Source organism: Cydia amplana, chromosome 21 (assembly GCF_948474715.1).
Source record: "Cydia amplana chromosome 21, ilCydAmpl1.1, whole genome shotgun sequence".
In the NCBI taxonomy this organism is placed as follows: domain Eukaryota; kingdom Metazoa; phylum Arthropoda; class Insecta; order Lepidoptera; family Tortricidae; genus Cydia; species Cydia amplana.
Window position 1 is genome coordinate 4,588,447 of NC_086089.1, and position 17,993 is coordinate 4,606,439.

A 17,993-nucleotide genomic window follows, 5' to 3' on the forward strand; every position below is an offset into this window, starting at 1 on the left:
TGTCCTAGCGAGCGCAACTTTGAGATATTCTGTCAGAAAACTTTCAAACGTGAAGTAAGTAAACATCGTAATAATTTCAATGAAATCTAATGATATTACAGTATAATTATTCGACATATTTGGACGACGGCTGTATTGACAATTACATTAGCATTGTGGTTTTCAGTTAAAATGAACGTGCTTCTGACGGGAACAGGGTTTTTCGTGCCATAACCCATGAAATTTGGTCGTTACCGGCACGTACTGGAGGTGCAAGACATCTGGCAAGGCGACAGGAGCTACATAATCAAAGCCCGAGTGGTTCGTCAAGCCTCTGTGACGGCGACAGCGTATAAGACAGCCTTAATTCGTAATATCAATCGTCATGTTACTAGAGTAACATGCGATTGTTTATAACAAAAGTGGCAAATTCAAGCAGCATTGCAGCACTAATTTACTACATCAATCATGAAGAGAGTTCCACCTAAACCAGCCAGGAACAAAAATGGGGCAAGCCAAGTGTTCGACAATTTACGAACGAAAAGTATTCCAAAGGGAGATACTTCCACGAAATGTATCCTACATCAAAGAAACACAAGTGTGAACCTTTTCAGTTCGATGTCACAGATTTAAAGGAAGATTGTGCCTTGAAACGTGTACTGGAAGTTGCTGAAATAAATTGTACAGAAGATATTGAAATTTCCGTTAGCAAGGTTGTCGGAAAATTTAGTAGAACAGACTGATAAAAAAAAAGAAGAATGTGTTACATGTCTTGAAAACTTTAGTATTTTTAGAAAAGAGTTTGATGTGTACAAAAGTGAAGCTAGACTAAAAAGTCATAGAAAAATTTTTTTTAGTCATAGAAAAAACATTAGAAAAACTTTTATGAAGCAAATGTTGCGTTGGCAGATAAAGACATTTTTAAATTCTGTAGTGACCCAATAGAACAATCAATGTCTGAAGAGTGGTACTCGGCGAGGAGACTAAGAATTTCTTGTGTCGGAGTGATTGTTAGCAAAGATCAGCCTTGGTTGTGCACTAGTGTAGATGGTGTTGTTATATGCGATGAATGTGTCAGTGTTAGTAGAAGTTAAATGTCCTGTATGTTGTAAAAACCACCTATTGCAGATTTTGATAAACAAAAATGTAATGTCATAATGTGCAATATTCGCAGTTTGTGAATGATCAACCAGAATTAAAAAGAAGCAAACCATATTAACTTATACCCAAATCCAAGTGCAAATGTATGTCACTGGTATGACTATGTATGATCTCTTTATATATTCACCAAAAGGTAGTTGTATAGTAAGAGTAGACAGAGACAAAGACTTTATTAAAGCAGCAATTTTAATAAGTGAATAATTTTACTTCGCTCATTATCTACGGCTCTTGTATTCTACAAGAACAAACCAAACTTTGAGTGAGAAAAACCAGCCAAAGCGTAGTTTTACAGAAAAAATATAATCAATACAATGTTAGGTAATTAACTTTTCAAATAGTAGTATGTAGTAGTAGTATTAAGTAAAATAATATGTTTAAATGTTGTTAACTCAAAATGTTTATTACTGTTTTTTTTATATGTATAGTAAAGCTGAATATTGCAGTATCACGCTTTGTGAAAATTTGCAATACGCATACCTAGCTGGAAGGCCTGTAAGTAAGGAACTCAACATTTTTATATCTTAGAATCCTAGCATACCTAAATATTAACCTGACCTTATTTGATTGTTTTTGTTTTGTTTTAATAATCTTTAGCTTTAGACTATGTTTGATTCTGATGTATGTATTGTCCCTACCACATAAGCGTTTTGGCATCCTTAGCTGTAAGTTTATGCATGTGACTGAAATAAAGGAATATGACTAATGGTATGTACAGTAGAGTTCATAAATATGTATGCATTTCTTAACCTTAATCCATTGTACTTGACTTGACTGTACATTAGACTTATAAAAATGTTGATCAGTCCAGTGCTTGGACATATTAAACCCTAACCTGACTGACACATTTTCATAGGTCCACGGGCCCATGTTATAAATATGTGGTGGTCAATGCCTGTGGTTCCTTATGCTCCATGTGCATAAGGGTCCTTCAGGCATGAAAAGTCACATAATATTTACAGGTTTTATGTGTGAAATAAAAACAAATTTAAATAAAAATGCAATGTTTTAATAGCTTTTTAAATAATGTAAATATTGTAAAAATAACTGTTGTTTTATTTGTTTGAAAATATAGGTGGTTGCAGGTTTACTAGTACCCAACAATTAACCTTTTAACCGTCAGCAATTTTTGATCGAGCGTGCTCGTGTCACCACCGACAGTAATTGTACCACGCAGAGTAAGGTTGGCATAGTTACGGGAGTTATAAATGTGCTGTAAAAACCAAATCAGATCTTTATCTTATTCATCAGACTGTGGCGAGATGAGCTGGATATGTAATGTCTTATATATCAGACTCTGGCGGTTAAAGGGTTAAACATGTAATATATCATCAATATGATAAAATAACATACTAGAACAAATTAAATTATTTTTAGAAAATATTTTAATTTGTTATTATTTTGAGTAGTCACACTACTATATAAATTATAAACTGAAATAAATGTCATATACTCAGAAAAAGTGACCCTAGCCTCTAGTGCCCCAGGCTGGAATCGAACCAGCGTCCTCTGCTATCGCGGCAGGTGCCTGTTACCTCTCGATCTCGGTCGGTGGTCTCTGTTTTTTTCTGAGTATATGACATTTATTTCAGTTTATGATAAAATACATTTACAGGAATTTTATGTAGTATCTGATAAATTATTAAGTGCTGCATTATTCTTTCGACATGAATTCTGACTCGAGCTATTTTATAAGTTGCATCGGTCACTTCCCTTGTAAATTCACCTTTATTCTGGAGAAAAGGTGGCATAATAATAGTCTATAGGTAAATTAAACAAAAGTCGTCTCCTTCACGATTTTCGTCGACATCTCTTCTAAATACCTAAAACTGGTATGGATGTGTTCCTCGTGGTCTGTAGAATACGAATTGACCGGTTTTAGTTTATGGAGGGGGGGACGTGTCGAAAAAAAGGGGGGATAGTGGGCGGCCGACCAGCATTGATATGTTCACATCTTGAGTCCTAGGGAGCGTTCAAGTATTACGTAACGAATTTGGGGGTGGGGGGGTTCTTGTAAAACGTTACGATGCGTTACAAAGGCGGGAGGGGGGGTTTAAACTACGCGTTACGTAACATTGTTTTTTAACCCTTCAGAACTTTTCGCCACTTTACGGTACTTTACGCAACATAATTGTGGCCTTTAGGGGGGTTACAGAAAAACGTTACGGCGCGTTACATGGGGGGGAGGGGGGGTCAAAAATGTCCAAAAATTGCGTTACGTAATACTTGAACGCTCTCCTATGGGACCGATCGGTTCGTGTGAGATGTCGTTTGAAAGAGTATTAAACGTGGTATTATTGTTTCATAATAACCGTAGTCATAACTGTAGTCGTTTACAAAATATTGTAAAATATATGATTTTTTACCGTGCATGGATGGCATAAGTACTGACAAAACATGCGTCTAACTCAATAAATTATAACTTTACCGCAATTTTTTTTACATGTTTCGGTGGCTGCCATTCCTCAACCCACCAACGGAGCGGCAGCTGACGTCCACGAGGATTCATCATACGTAGCCGTTAATTGGTCATGGAAACCTGTTCGTGGCTCGCGGTCTATAAGTTTTAATGGTGTATGATATTATATAACCAAGTCATAACGTAGCGGCAGCTGACGTCCACGAGGGCTCATCATATATGGCCGTTAACCAGTATACGAGTTTTCACCCGGGAGGCGATGACTGACGAAATTTGCGCCTGGCTCGGGGTCTATTATGTTTTTGGTAAGCTAATGAAATGTCTCGTATATTTTGTAATAAAATAATTGCGGTATAGTTGTAATTTATTGAGTTAGACGCATAGTTAATCATTTCATTACTTATGCCATCCATGCACGGTAAAAACTCAAATATTTTAAAATATTTTGTAATTGACTACAGTTATTATGAAACAATAATAGCACATTTAATACTCTTTCAAACGACACCTCACACGAACCGATCGGTCGCATAGGACTCAAGATGTGAACAAATGTGCTATTATCTATGAAAAGGGACTTTATTGCCGATGGCGCTTACGACACTGACATCGATAAGCAAAAAACGTAGTAGTTTAAAATTGGGGATTCTGGCACATGTTTAGTTGTTTTGATTCCCAATTTAGCAATTAAGTTTCTTTGAATACTGGAACATTCAATGTTGCTGTCTATCCAATGCGGAGGTAAATTTATGTTATGTGACGCTGATGAACTGATGAAGTCATGTTGTGTTAGAAAACTTAAATTGGATTTAAAGGTCCCTTTGTAGTTTTTTATAATTAACTCTTAAACGGTGGCCTGTAGCAAAAATGTTCTGATACATAAGTAATCTTCATAAAATTTTCTACATTAAATATTCTATACGCTTTTTCGCTAGGATCAATATTTAAAAAAATATTTAAGGGAGAAAGTTAATTATAATCAATTGTTAATATTTTTTGTAAATAACTCGTAAACGGTGGCCTGTAGCGAAAAATGTTCTGATACATAAGTAATCTACATAAAATTTTCTACATTAAATATTCTGTACACTTTTTCGCTGGGATCAATATTTAAAAAAATATAAAAGGGAGAAAGTTAATTATAATCAATTGTTAATATTTTTTGTTAATAACTCGTAAACGGTGGCCTGTAGTAAAAAATGTTTTGAAACATAAGTAATCTACATCCAATTTTCTACATTAAATATTGTATAAAAAATTCGGTAGGTTCAATATTTAAAAAAATATTTAAGGGAGAAAGTTAATGGGGAAGTTAGTGCACTGAGTTGTCCCTTTTGTCCCAGGCGATGCCGCTTGACACAATTGTTCCTTGGATCATACTTAATTGATCTGAAGTCTTAACCTGGATATTAACTTTTGGCTTCCCCCCAAAAAGGGAGAGGAGAAAAGTGGTTCCGGCTGTACACTGCGCTCTGTTTGATATAAAACCGCAATCCGATGATTGATTGACATAATTGTTCTCCCAGAAGCAGGTTCGTGGGGTATTTGTCTTTGGTACGGTCGTATAGAGGGCGGCTGGGTCACCTCCATAAAATTCCGACTTTTGGTCTACCGCTTCCGGTCAGAAAAATGTTTGACGGCCCGGCCAAACGGTCGGATTTAGGTGGGAGGTGCTCGACCAAATGTCATATTTTACCCTGGCAGATTTTGACGCCGCCATTTTTTTTTTCAAAATGGCCGACTTTATTTTTTTATTTTTTCAAGTTTGTCCTAGCGCGCCGAAATTTTGGTCACGAAAAGTCGGGGTCCCCTAGATTCCTATGAAAAATTTTTTTTTTGTAAAATGTTTATTTGCGGAAAAACTGGGCACTTTTATTTTGTATGGTAACTTTTAAACGATGGATGATAGGTGGGGGGTGCTCGACCAAATAACATAGAGGGCCTCGAGGGAAATAAAACTGCATTGAAAAAAAATCAAACTGGCCGACTTTTTTTTTTTTAAATTTCAAGTTGCTCCGAGCGCACCGAGATTTGGCATGGCAGGAGGCCTACGGCCTTCGGCCCGCCGTTTCGCTTGTCTAAGCCACTTTTACTATTGGGTCGTGTTTAAGCTCCAACTTCCCCCTCTCGTGTAACGCTTCGGGTCTTCGGCCCTACGCGGAGCTCGGCCTTCGGCCTTCGCGAACCTCGACGCTTCGCCAACGCTCGCTTATCAAGACAGTTGACTTGGTAGAACGCTTGGAAGCGCTGCATTCACGCAGCTCGGTTTTCGGCCTCGCTTTAAATTACTGGGGGTTGTACGCTTGGGAGTCGGTGTGAAGGCTCCGGGCCTTTGGCCCTCCGCCGGGGTCGGCCTTCGGCCTCCCAGCCTGAAGCTCGCCCTTCGGGCTCGCTTAACACAGTTTTTGTATAGGATTTTGCTTGGTTCGTCATTCCCGCAGCTTGGCCTTCGGCCTCGCCTAAAATTACTGGGGGTAGGCCACGCTTGGACACTCGGGGTGAAGCTCCAGGCCTAACGGCCCTCCGCGGGGTCGGCCTTCGGCCTCCCAGCCTGAAGCTCGCCCTACGGGCTCGCTTAACCTACTTGGAAATTTGACTTTTGCCCGTGTCCGCCGCCATGTTGGACTTTTCCAAATAAATTTTTCACATAGTATTCTTGGGCCCCCAGGCTTGTCGCATCCAAATCTCAGCGCGCTCGGACTAACTTAAAAAAAAAAAGGCCATTTTGAAAATTTTTAAATGCAGTTCCATTTTTCTCGAGGCCCTCTATGACATTTGGTCGAGCACCCCCCACCCATCACGCACCGTTTAAAAGCTGCCATACAAAATAAAAATTACCATTTTTTCCGTCATCTTGGGTTTTATAAAAAAAAAAAAAAATTTATAGGAATCTAGAGGCCTCTATCTCCTGCCATGCCAAATCTCGGAGCGCTCGGACCAACTTGAAAAAATTAAAAAAAAGTCGGCCATTTTGAATTTTTTTCAATGCAGTTTTATTTCCCTCGAGGCCCTCTATGACATTTGGTCGAGCACCCCCCACCTATCACGCACCGTTTAAAAGTTACCATACAAAATAAAAGTGCCCAGTTTTTCCGCAATTAAAACATTTTACAAATAATCTAGGGGACCCCAAGTTTCCGTGACCAAAATTTCAGCGCGCTAGGACAAACTTGAAAAAATAAAAAATAAAAGTCTGCCATTTTGACAAAAAAATGGCGGCGTCAAAAACTGCCAGGGTACCTCTATGACATTTGGTCGAGCACCCCCCCCACCTAGGTCCGACCGTTTGGCCGGGCCGTCAAACATTTTTCTGACCGGAAGCGGTAGACCAAAAGTCGGAATTTTCTGGAGGTCACCCAGCCGCTCTCTATACGACCGTACCAAAGACAAATACCCCACGAACCTCCTGGGAGAACAATTATGTCAATCAATCATCGGATTGCGGCTTTATATCAAACAGAGCGCAGTGTACAGCCGGAACCACTTTTCTCCTCTCCCTTTTTGGGGGTAAGCCAAAAGTTAATATCCAGGTTAAGGCTTCACATCAATTAAGTATGATCAAAGGAACAATTGTGTCAAGCGGCATCGCCTGGGACAAAAGGGACAACTCAGTGCACTAACTTCCCCATTAACTTTCTCCCTTAAATATTTTTTTTAAACATTGAACCTACCGATTTTTTTTATAGAATATTTAATGTAGAAAATTGGATGTAGATTACTTATGTTTCGGAACATTTTTTGCTACAGGCCACCGTTTACGAGTTATTAACAAAAAATATTAACAATTGATTATAATTAACTTTCTCACTTAAATATTTTTTTAAATACTGATCCCAGCGAAAAAGTGTACAGAATATTTAATGTAGAAAATTTTATGTAGATTACTTATGTATCAGAACAGTTTTTGCTACAGGCCACCGTTTACGAGTTATTTACAAAAAATATTAACAATTGATTATAATTAACTTTCTCCCTTAAATATTTTTTTAAATATTGATCCCAGCGAAAAAGTGTACAGAATATTTAATGTAGAAAATTTTATGTAGATTACTTATGTATCAGAACATTTTTTGCTACAGGCCATCGTTTACGAGTTATTTACAAAAAATATTAACAATTGATTATAATTAACTTTCTCCCATAAATATTTTTTTAAATATTGATCCCAGCGAAAAAGTGTACAGAATATTTAATGTAGAAAATTTTATGTAGATTACTTATGTATCAGAACATGTTTTGCTACAGGCCACCGTTTACGAGTTATTTACAAAATTATTAACAATTGATTATAATTGACTTTCTCCCATAAATATTTTTTTAAATATTGAACCTACCGAATTTTTTTATAGAATATTTAATGTAGAAAATTGGATGTAGATTACTTATGTTTCAAACCATTTTTTGCTACAGGCCACCGTTTACGAGTTATTAACAAAAAATTGATTGATTAATTGTTTGATTATAATTAAGTTTCTCCCTTTTATATTTTTTTAAATATTGATCCCAGCGAAAAAGTGTACAGAATATTTAATGTAGAAAATTTTATGTAGATTACTTATGTATCAGAACATTTTTTGCTACAGGCCACCGTTTACAAAAAATATTAACAATTGATTATAATTAACTTTTTCCCTTAAATATTTTTTTAAATATTGATCCTAGCGAAAAAGCGTATAGAATATTTAATGTAGAAAATTTTATGAAGATTACTTATGTATCAGATCATTTTTGCTACAGGTCACCGTTTAAGCGTGCAACTTCATGTGATGTTGAATAAAACTTTTCTATGTCTATGTCTAAGAGTTATTTATAAAAAACTACAAAGGGACCTTTAAATCCGATTTAAGTTTTCTAACACAACATGACTGATCAGTCCATCAGCGTCACATAACATAAATTGACCTCCGCATTGGATAGACAGCAACATTGAATGTTCCAGTATTCAAAGAAACTTAATTGCTAAATTGGGAATCAAAACAACTAAACATGTGCCAGAATCCCCAATTTTAAACTACTACGTTTTTTGCTTATCGATGTCAGTGTCGTAAGCGCCATCGGCAATAAGCTCCCTTTTCATAGATAATAGCACAAATATCAATGATGGTCGGCCGACATCTTTGCCCCCCCCCCTTTTTTCGACCCGTCCCCCCCTCCATAAACCAAAACCGGTCAATTCGTATTCTAGAGATCACGAGGAACACATCCATACCAGTTTTAGGTATTTAGAAGAGATGTCGACGACTTTTCTCAAAACAGGCCGGTTTCCTCCAGTCTAAAAAAACAATTTCTTTTCCACTTTCATCAATTACATTCTTTATTGCCGGAAATCCCTTATCAGCCAAGACAATATCCCAATTTTTTAAGTAGTCTACTAATCCTGACTCGTTATTTGGGAGACACTTTTTCTTCCACCACATTCTTTTGACTTGAACGATATGAAGCCTCCCTGGAGTAATACCAATAAGCACTTTTGAGGTAAAACCCTTTTTATAGTGTGAGTAGCAATACACACGATTAGCAAAACTTGATGGTACTTCTATACTTGCTCTGTAGGTACTATAGGCAACTCTGTACTCAAGTGTTACTATACTCCGGACGGAAGCATTCTAGCCAAAAAACCAAATTTGATGTAACAGCTGCTACTTCTTCAACATACGGGCAGAATATTCTTGACACTGTTGTTCTATGAATACCGAACAAAACACTGAGTGCTGAAAATGTGACACCAAGTTTTATTTTCATCAAGAAAAGTAGAAGTCTATCTTTTTCGCTCACCATATAATTTATTTGTGTAGTTTTTAATAAAAAGTTGAAGTTGTTAAGAGTAACACCTGCAAGATCTACAAGCTGCGGCCGATTGCATAACAAATTACAACTTGCTACAACTAATATTACAAGCGGAACTCCTTTTCTAATTTAACTTATTAAATAAGGAGTTCCGGTTGTATTATTAGTTGTAGTTTGTTATGCAATCGGCCCCTGTTCGTTGGTTTTAATAAATTAAAATCCAGCAAAATATTTACTGTCAGTTATGGTGGCTAGATCCAGAGAAATACTTTTAGCAGTATTACAGACTTCGAGTTTTGTTATTTTAAAATGCTTAATAATCTTCGTACACTGGTACTGATATCTACATATTTCTGTTTGAACTTCGGCATCACGTTTTTTTACCATAAAATATGTACCTGTTGCACGTAAACGTCTTTCCTGGATTTTGTACACCTGTATACAGGTCCACTTGACATTCACTATCAATATTTTGAAGTCACACTAACACTATTTTCCAGCAATTCAAAGTCACTTGTATTAGTTGTATTAATAGCACTAACAGCTTCTATTTTTTCGCGTTTCTTCGTTCCATATAACGTTGGAACCTCGATATTGCCGCATTTTCGTCAATCCGTCTTGATTTGTCTCGATTCTTGGAACATAGCTGGGACTGGCTTGTTCATCACTTTCATCAGCCTTTCTACCAACAATAAAGTAAGCACTGCAAATTCTGTCGTCCGGTTTTGAGTGCCATCGGGACTATAACAAAATAATTCACCGTTAAAACTTGATACGTTTACAACATAAATCAAATTTTTGCGTATTTAAGGAAGGTATGATTTTAGAGGTTAGGTTAGGTGACTTACTTTTTTTCTCCTTACGGCAATTATCCATTTATTGCGTGTTCTTGTTTCCACACTACTTTTGGAAATCTATAAAATTTGCAGTCACTATTTCTGCTAGTGTTTACACAATTAACGACAACACATCTTGCTGTGAAGACCATTTTTATCTAAAACATATACATTTGATTGCTATCTGTGACAAAAAACGAAAGTCAGCCCTAATTATAATAATAACAACTAACTCACACAATGACACGTGTACAGATGCGCTGTTCACACATAGAAACGCAAATGATGCGGTAGTATACTCGGTCAACCAGATCTTGACAGTAGAAAAAGGCGGCAAATTTGAAAAATGTAGTCCCATAGAAAATTTGAATTTCGCGCCTTTTTTTACTGACAAGATTTGGTTGACCAGCTACCTAATATTAAAATTATTGCGCCATCTATCCATTCGTTTAAGAAAAACTAAGAACTACACCTTAACAACTACAACGTCTACAACTCTTCTAGTGGCAGCGCCCTCTTGCGGAATGGGCTACACAACCTACAGCCCGCTGAATGACCGACGCCATCTAAGTCTAATACAAAAAAAATGTTTTCTTCCGGGGTACGCTACTCAAAATGGCGATTGCGAGTCCTAATAGGTTAGTCCATGGCACAAGTAACCAATCTCTCTATTGGTACTGTACATGATATTATACATGACCATCTTAATATGTCAAAAGTAAGTGCAAGATGGGTTCCGCGAATGCTGACTCGGCTTCAAAAAGACATGCGTGTAGCTTGTTGTTCCGATTTTATTGACCTGTGCGGTGAAAATCCTGATGAGGTGCTGCAAAGAATAGTTACTGGAGATGAAACCTGGGTTCATCATTATGACCCAGAGAGTAAACAAGAGTCCATGCAGTGGCACATTAAGGGTTCAGCTCATCCCAAGAAGTTCAAGGTCATCCCTTCAGCTGGCAAGGTCATGGCCACGATATTTTGGGATTGTGAAGGAGTATTACTAATCGATTATAAAGAAAAAGGTGTAAATATCACAGGACAGTACTACGCTAACATTCTACGTCAATTAAAGGATGTAATTAAAGAAAAGAGGCGAGGAAAGTTAACCAAAGGTATTCTGCTTCTGCATGACAACGCCCCCGTCCATACTGCTCATATTGCCAAGGCAGCTATTGTTGAACGTGGGTTTAAAACTGTTACTCACCCACCGTATAGTCCGGACTTAGCCCCCAGCGACTTCTTTTTGCTCCCCAATCTTAAAAAGGATCTGCGTGGAAATAAATTTTCTGACGATGAAGCATTGAAGGCGGCAGTGGAGGAGCATTTTTACACGAAAGATAAAAAATATTTTTACGAGGGATTAAAAAAAATAATTGATCGATCTTTTAAGTGTATGAACATAGGGGGGGAGTATATTGAAAAATAAAAATATCAAACTTTTCGTACTTGTTTGTTTTCATTCTCATACCGAGAATATTTTGAACACCCCTCGTAAATCACTAATAGATTGACCAAGAAATCGAAGATAAAATCAAGATCGAATTCCAAGATAATGACGCAAATCGATATCTTTAGACATCGTAGAGCAAATCGGTCATACTTTGATCCGACCAATTTGATTTCATCCTGTAAAACGTAGCATTACCATAGAGAAATATAGTAAGACAAGAGTGCTCACTCCATACATCAGTTAGACTATTAATTTCAGTGTCTACATCTAGCATCGAGTAGCGGAACTATCAGTACTGCTACTTGACAATAGATGTAGCACCGACCGGAAAGTATTGTCTCAACAGCATAAGACTTTCCGGTCGGTGCTACATCTATTTGTCAAGTAGCAGTACTGATAGTTCCGCTACTCGATGCTAGATGCTAATAGTCTTTTTGGTACTAAAACTGATGTATGGAGTGAGCACTCTATGTATTTTTTTCTCTATGGGTCGGTGCTACATCTATTTGTCAAGTAGCAGTACTGATAGTTCCGCTACTCGATGCTAGATGCTAATAGTCTTTGGTATTAAAACTGATGTATGGAGTGAGCAATCTATGTATTTATTTCTCTGTGGCATTACTAACGTTATATGTTTATTTCAGATACAGCTACCACGACGACGGTTCCGGCAACGAGATCCCGAGCAACGTCAACAACAACAACTCCCCACCGTCGCAATATGACAACAAGCTCAAAATACAGATGACCTCCCGCAAATACTCCTCGGAAACTGAAAACGACACGGAAAATGGCGGCGATCTCATCGGGAAACTACTAGGGATCCCCGACAAAACTATCATCAACAAACTGCTATCGTCTCCAGACGAGGCGGCCAAGTTCCTCGGAGTAAACAAATGAGAGTACGCTTTAGTCTTCGTTATGCCCGCTACCCTCATGCTGGGCCCGCGAGGACTAAAACTGCCGCTCCAAACGTCAACGAACGTTACGCCATCTAGCAACGAGTAGACGCACTAGCGCGTATTTTATTCACGCATAGAGAAAAAAATACATAGAGTGCTCACTCCATACATCAGTTTTAGTACCAAAAAGACTATTAGCATCTAGAATCGAGTAGCGGAACTATCAGTACTGCTACTTGACAATAGATGTAGCACCAACCGGAAAATCTTATGCTGTTGAGATAAGACTTTCCGGTCGGTGCTACATCTATAGTCAAGTAGCAGTACTGATAGTTCCGCTACTCGATGCTAGATGTCGACACCGAAATTAATAGTCTGAACTGATGTATGGAGTGAGCACTCTTGTCTTACTATATTTCTCTATGATTCACGTTATAAATTTTATTGTGTGTGTTTCAAATATCGCTATTCGATAACTAGGTGCCTTTAGCTGCCTTAAATTATAATGAAAGTGTAAACCGTCCTATTTCTGCCTTATTTGTAATTCTTAAAGTGGGTGTCGAGCAACGATTTTTATTTAGTGCCAGTTATAAAAGTACATGATTGTATTTTTATCTGTAATTATAATTAGACGTAGTTTTACTAGGAATAGGGACTGAATACTGTGGTAGTGTCTTGATATTTAACTGTTATATCGAGCAGCACGTTTCTGTTACTGGGTTTCGAGCTGAGCCAGAATTTATTGCATTTCCATCTAGTCGCATAATTTCCCACTTTGGTCTTATTTTCACACTTTTTTCGAACGTAGTGAATCCAGCCAAAAAACTTGAAGCAAATCCAAAATTTCTAGTCATTTACCTAAACGTTATTCTTATATCGAACCTAAGCTATGATACCAAATTGCGAGTAATTTTTAAATTTCATGTAAGTAATGTAAGTCAGTTATATTGAATAGACCTCATAATACCAACCAATGAATAGACCTAGATTTCGAATTAAGAACTTTTAAGAGTTTCATCGTATTTTCAATTTTCATCTTTCCTATTTACTTCCTGTTTCTTCAAAAATCTAAATACGTAGGTCTCATCTTAGTGTACTTTTACATATTATTAATTCTTGTAAGTACTTATATGAATGACATTTTATTTGCTCAAAACCAGCATTTCTTTACTACTAATTTTAGATACTTCATAGTTATAATTATGGATAAACATGTAAGCTTAATATAATAGGATTTGAATGCAAATTAAGATTATGCTTTGAACCAAAGGTGGACATTAGTTTACCAGATTGGTAAGAAATTTTATTAAATTTATTTGTTAGTTTTTGAGAAACGTTTTATTTTATTTCTACATGTCTATTCGGTGGGGCAATATATTATAATTAAAGGGTTATAAATCCTATATAATAGTTTTAGGTTATTTTTGAGTCTCCTTCAGTGGATCGACGAATCATACGCTAGAATATACCTAAGTTCGATTGTGCTTTGTATATTTTGAATTGCTAATAAAATACCGAATAAATGATTATATATTAGACTTAAAACTTATTAGACGGTAATATTGTATATTATGAGTAATTAAGTACCTATGTTATTTTCTCTAAAATCTGTATAGATAGAGATAGAGATAGAGATCTTTATTTGCATACCATTGTATAGATGTTACATACATGGACCCTGGAAAGGGTGTAGCAAAAATTAGGTAGTTCACAATATCACAGTTTGCTTATTATTACTTCTTACTAATTATTATCATTCTTATACATTTTCAAAATTTTCTAAATTGCACTTTCTAACTAATACTTCTTGTTAGGTACCTATAAACAAGGGTTTCTACATATTCGTATTAAGTATAACCGTTCGTTTTACTTAATATAAAATATGTTATAATATACAATTATGTTTATATATACAACACAAGTTACAAGTACAAGCTACATACAAGGTACATAGCTTTACATAATATCATCCTCCATAAATTCGGCTATTGAGTAGTAACATTTATCCATCAGCATAGTTTTAAGGCGGTTTATGAAGTTAGAGTCTGTTTTTAAATATGTGGGGATTTTATTGTAAACATTTATGGCTCTGTAGTATGGTCCGTTCTTGTATATTTCTAATTTAGGCTCCGGGAGTTCTATGTAGTGTTGACGTCGAGGGTTTTGACAAAATTGGAATAAATGTAGGTTTTTTCGGACAAATGTAGCTACTTCCAAAATGTACAGAGAGGGGAGGGTCAGTAAGTTAAGATTTTTGAAGTGTGGTCTACAGCTGTGGGGTGGATGTATATTTACTAGGATCCTGATACATTTTTTCTGCATGATGAAAACGTTTTGAATGTCGGTGCTGTGGCCCCACAAGAGAAGTCCGTAGCGTAGCCATGCGACTGCTTGCGAGTGATACGCCGCCAGCGCACACTCTAAGGTAGTGCTACACTTCAGTACGCTAAGTGCATACACAAATCGGGCAAGTTTATTTTTAATTTTTTCTACATGTATTTTCCATGTCAAATGGCTGTCCAGTGTAAGGCCCAATAAGGTGCAGTCGGGTACTTCTTCAATATTTAGGTTGTTTATTACAGTGTTGAGATTTAGGGGTTGCTTTTGTCTTGGTCTGAATTGGATTAATTTTGATTTGTCATTATTTATTATGAGGTTGTGATCGTGGAGCCAATGAGTTATTGAGTTAAAAGTTTGTTCTATGTAGGAACTGCTGCTATTGTTATCTGGGCATTGGAATAAGATCGATATGTCATCGGCAAACATAACAACTTTGTGTTCAGTGGATTTTGGAAGGTCATTTATGTAAATGAGGAATAGGATGCATCCTATGACACTTCCTTGTGGGATTGAGTTCTCGATATATCGTATATTGGATTGGATATTGTGTAATGTTCTGGTTTGGTTTTCAAGGTGTTCTATTTCTACATATTGTTGTCGTGACGTGAGATATGACTTCATCCAATCTAGTGCTTTACCACGTATGCCTATTGCGTTTAATTTTTGTAACAGTATGGGGTGTGACACTCTGTCGTATGCTTTGGACATGTCTAACAATAGTCCCACTGCGTAGTGTTTATTTCTTAAGTAGTCAACTATTGTTTGCACGTAGTTAAAAGCTGCGAGGGTGGTAGAACGTTTTTTACGGAAAGCGAACTGATTATCATTTAACAAATTGTGTTTTTCTAAGAAACTGTAGATGCGGTTTGTCATACATTTTTCAAAAACTTTTGAAATAACGGGTAGCAGCGCGATCGGTCTATAGTGAGAGGGATTGTCTGTTTTACCTCCTTTCTTTAAGACAGGTTTTATTTTGGCTATTTTTAATTTTTCTGGGAAGCTACATTCACTAAATGATTGGTTGACTAGTTTGGTGATCGGTGAAGTTAGCTCGTTTACACATGCTTTTATTAAGATAGAGGGGATTTCATCAATGCCGCAGCTTGTTTTATTGGGTAAGTGGTTTATAATATTACGTATTTCCTTATCTGTTACTGGATATAGGTACATGGAGTTGAGGGAGGTTTGTATCGCAGGGCGACCGGCTGCAGACGTATTGTCGCTGCTGTCATCTATCGGGGTGTTGCCTACTGATGCATAAAAATCATTAAAAGTATTTGAAATCATCTTTGGACATTTTATGATATTATTATCTTTTTTAATAGTCATATTTTTGTGGTTTTGTGTTGTATTTTTGTTTGTAGCCTGTTTAACAATATTCCACATAGTCTTATTTTTATTTTTCGAGTTGTACATTTGATGCGCAAAGGTAAGTTTTTTAGATTTATTGACACATTTTTTAAGGATGTTTGTGTATGTGGCAACATGCTTTTTAAATTCTTTACTGTTTGTTTGGTTTGCAAGAGCTTTTAAGGATCTTTTGTTTTTACAGGCAATTTTTAATCCGGTTGTAAGCCAACTTTTTCGAACTTTATTTTTGAGTATTGCATTTTTTAGTGGAATGTAAGTATTTAATAACTTAGTCAGCACTGAATCAAAGGAATTGTAGTTACTATCAAGGTTATTTGTATCAACCAGAATATTGTTCCAGTCTACCTCACACAGTGCAGATTTAAATGACATAATATTAGATACATTAAAATATCTTTTATGTTTATGAATTGGATTATTTGAAGGACAATTTTGTTTAAACGAATACAATATGCTTTTATGATCCGAAATGCCCAAATCTTCTACTTTTTTGTCAAAAAATTTGTTGTTAGTGAAGATAAAATCTATACAAGTCGAACTTAAGTTGGTTTCTCTGGTGGGCTGGTCTACTATCTGATGGAGGTTATATTCTAGCATAATATTCTTTAATTTACAGTAAGTATTACAGCTTTCGTTTTTATTTATATTAAAGTCACCTGCTAGTATAATATGCTTTTTATTTTTTGACTTTATTTTATTCAATATCTTACTCAATATTTCAAAAAAGGTTTCAATATCTCTGTCCGGTCTATAAATAGCTATTAGTACTATATCGGGTTTTATTTCAATGGCACAACACTCTATGACGCATTCAACTGAGAGGTCCGCTATGTCCTGCCACGCGCTGTACTGCACCCCGTCCCGCACCAGGATCGCAACGCCGCCGCCGCGGTGGTTAACACGATTGAAGCTGGCGGCAATGGTATGGTTATCTATTTGTATATAGTCCTTTTGTTCTTGAGTGATCCATGTTTCTAGAAGGCATAGTACCTGGTACTGGTGGTCTAGTTGTAGGCTTTCAATTATGTGGGTTTTATTTTTTAAACTCTGTGTGTTTTGTACTAATATATTGAAGTTAGACTCGAAAGGAATGGTTTTGGGTTGTTTGGCTATTGTTCACGTCTTGTGTTTGTTGGCCTGGTATGGCAGAATTATCTGATGGTGTCTGGTTTACTGTTTGCGACGGCTCATATGAGCACTCCCTCCCATTTATAATCAATTTATTATTTCGAATTATTGCGTGCTTTCCTTCGCGTCTTGCTTCGTGCAAGGCATTAGTTAAATTTCGTCTGATTTTCAGAGAATCTTCATCAAGGTACTTCTTGTGAGCAATATAGTAAGTCACTGTACGTTTTATTAGCGTTTTAATTAGATATTCTTAATTGAAACTGTTTTAAAATAATAATTAATAATATTATCGTACACCAAAGTAAGTTAATTAATTCTAAGTTGATACAAAATCCTGCTTGATGTCAATTATAGTTAGAAAAAAGAGAACGTTCTCGACATGTTGTGTAATTATTTATTTCAATTAAAATTATTTGCTACTTTTACTTAGGGCCATGTGCATGACTTTATTTTTTGTGTCACTTAATTATAAGTATTGGTAGTTAATTACTTAATTAGCCAGTAATAAAATATAGGTAAGTTAATATTTAAGAGTGGCAACACCGCTTGGCCTTTCAATCGTAGTATTTGTGTGTAGTGTGTCGTTTTAATAATTACTATTAGTAATTAATAATTATGAATTA

The 17,993-nt window shown here is 36.3% G+C and overlaps 2 protein-coding genes across 2 annotated transcripts in view; both read left to right on the forward strand.

Annotated features, from left to right (window-relative positions):
• The window catches only part of LOC134657853 (ras-responsive element-binding protein 1-like), a 53,305-nt gene extending 40,648 nt beyond the window's left edge, over nt 1-12,657 (forward strand). Inside the window, exon 6 of the mRNA XM_063513431.1 lies at nt 12,274-12,657. Coding sequence (XP_063369501.1) covers nt 12,274-12,529 — 256 coding nt within the window. The 3' untranslated portion in view covers nt 12,530-12,657. The remainder of the gene's footprint in view (nt 1-12,273) is intronic.
• The window catches only part of LOC134658185 (disintegrin and metalloproteinase domain-containing protein 10-like), a 392,100-nt gene that overhangs the window by 317,286 nt on the left and 56,821 nt on the right, over nt 1-17,993 (forward strand). The window lies entirely within an intron of this gene.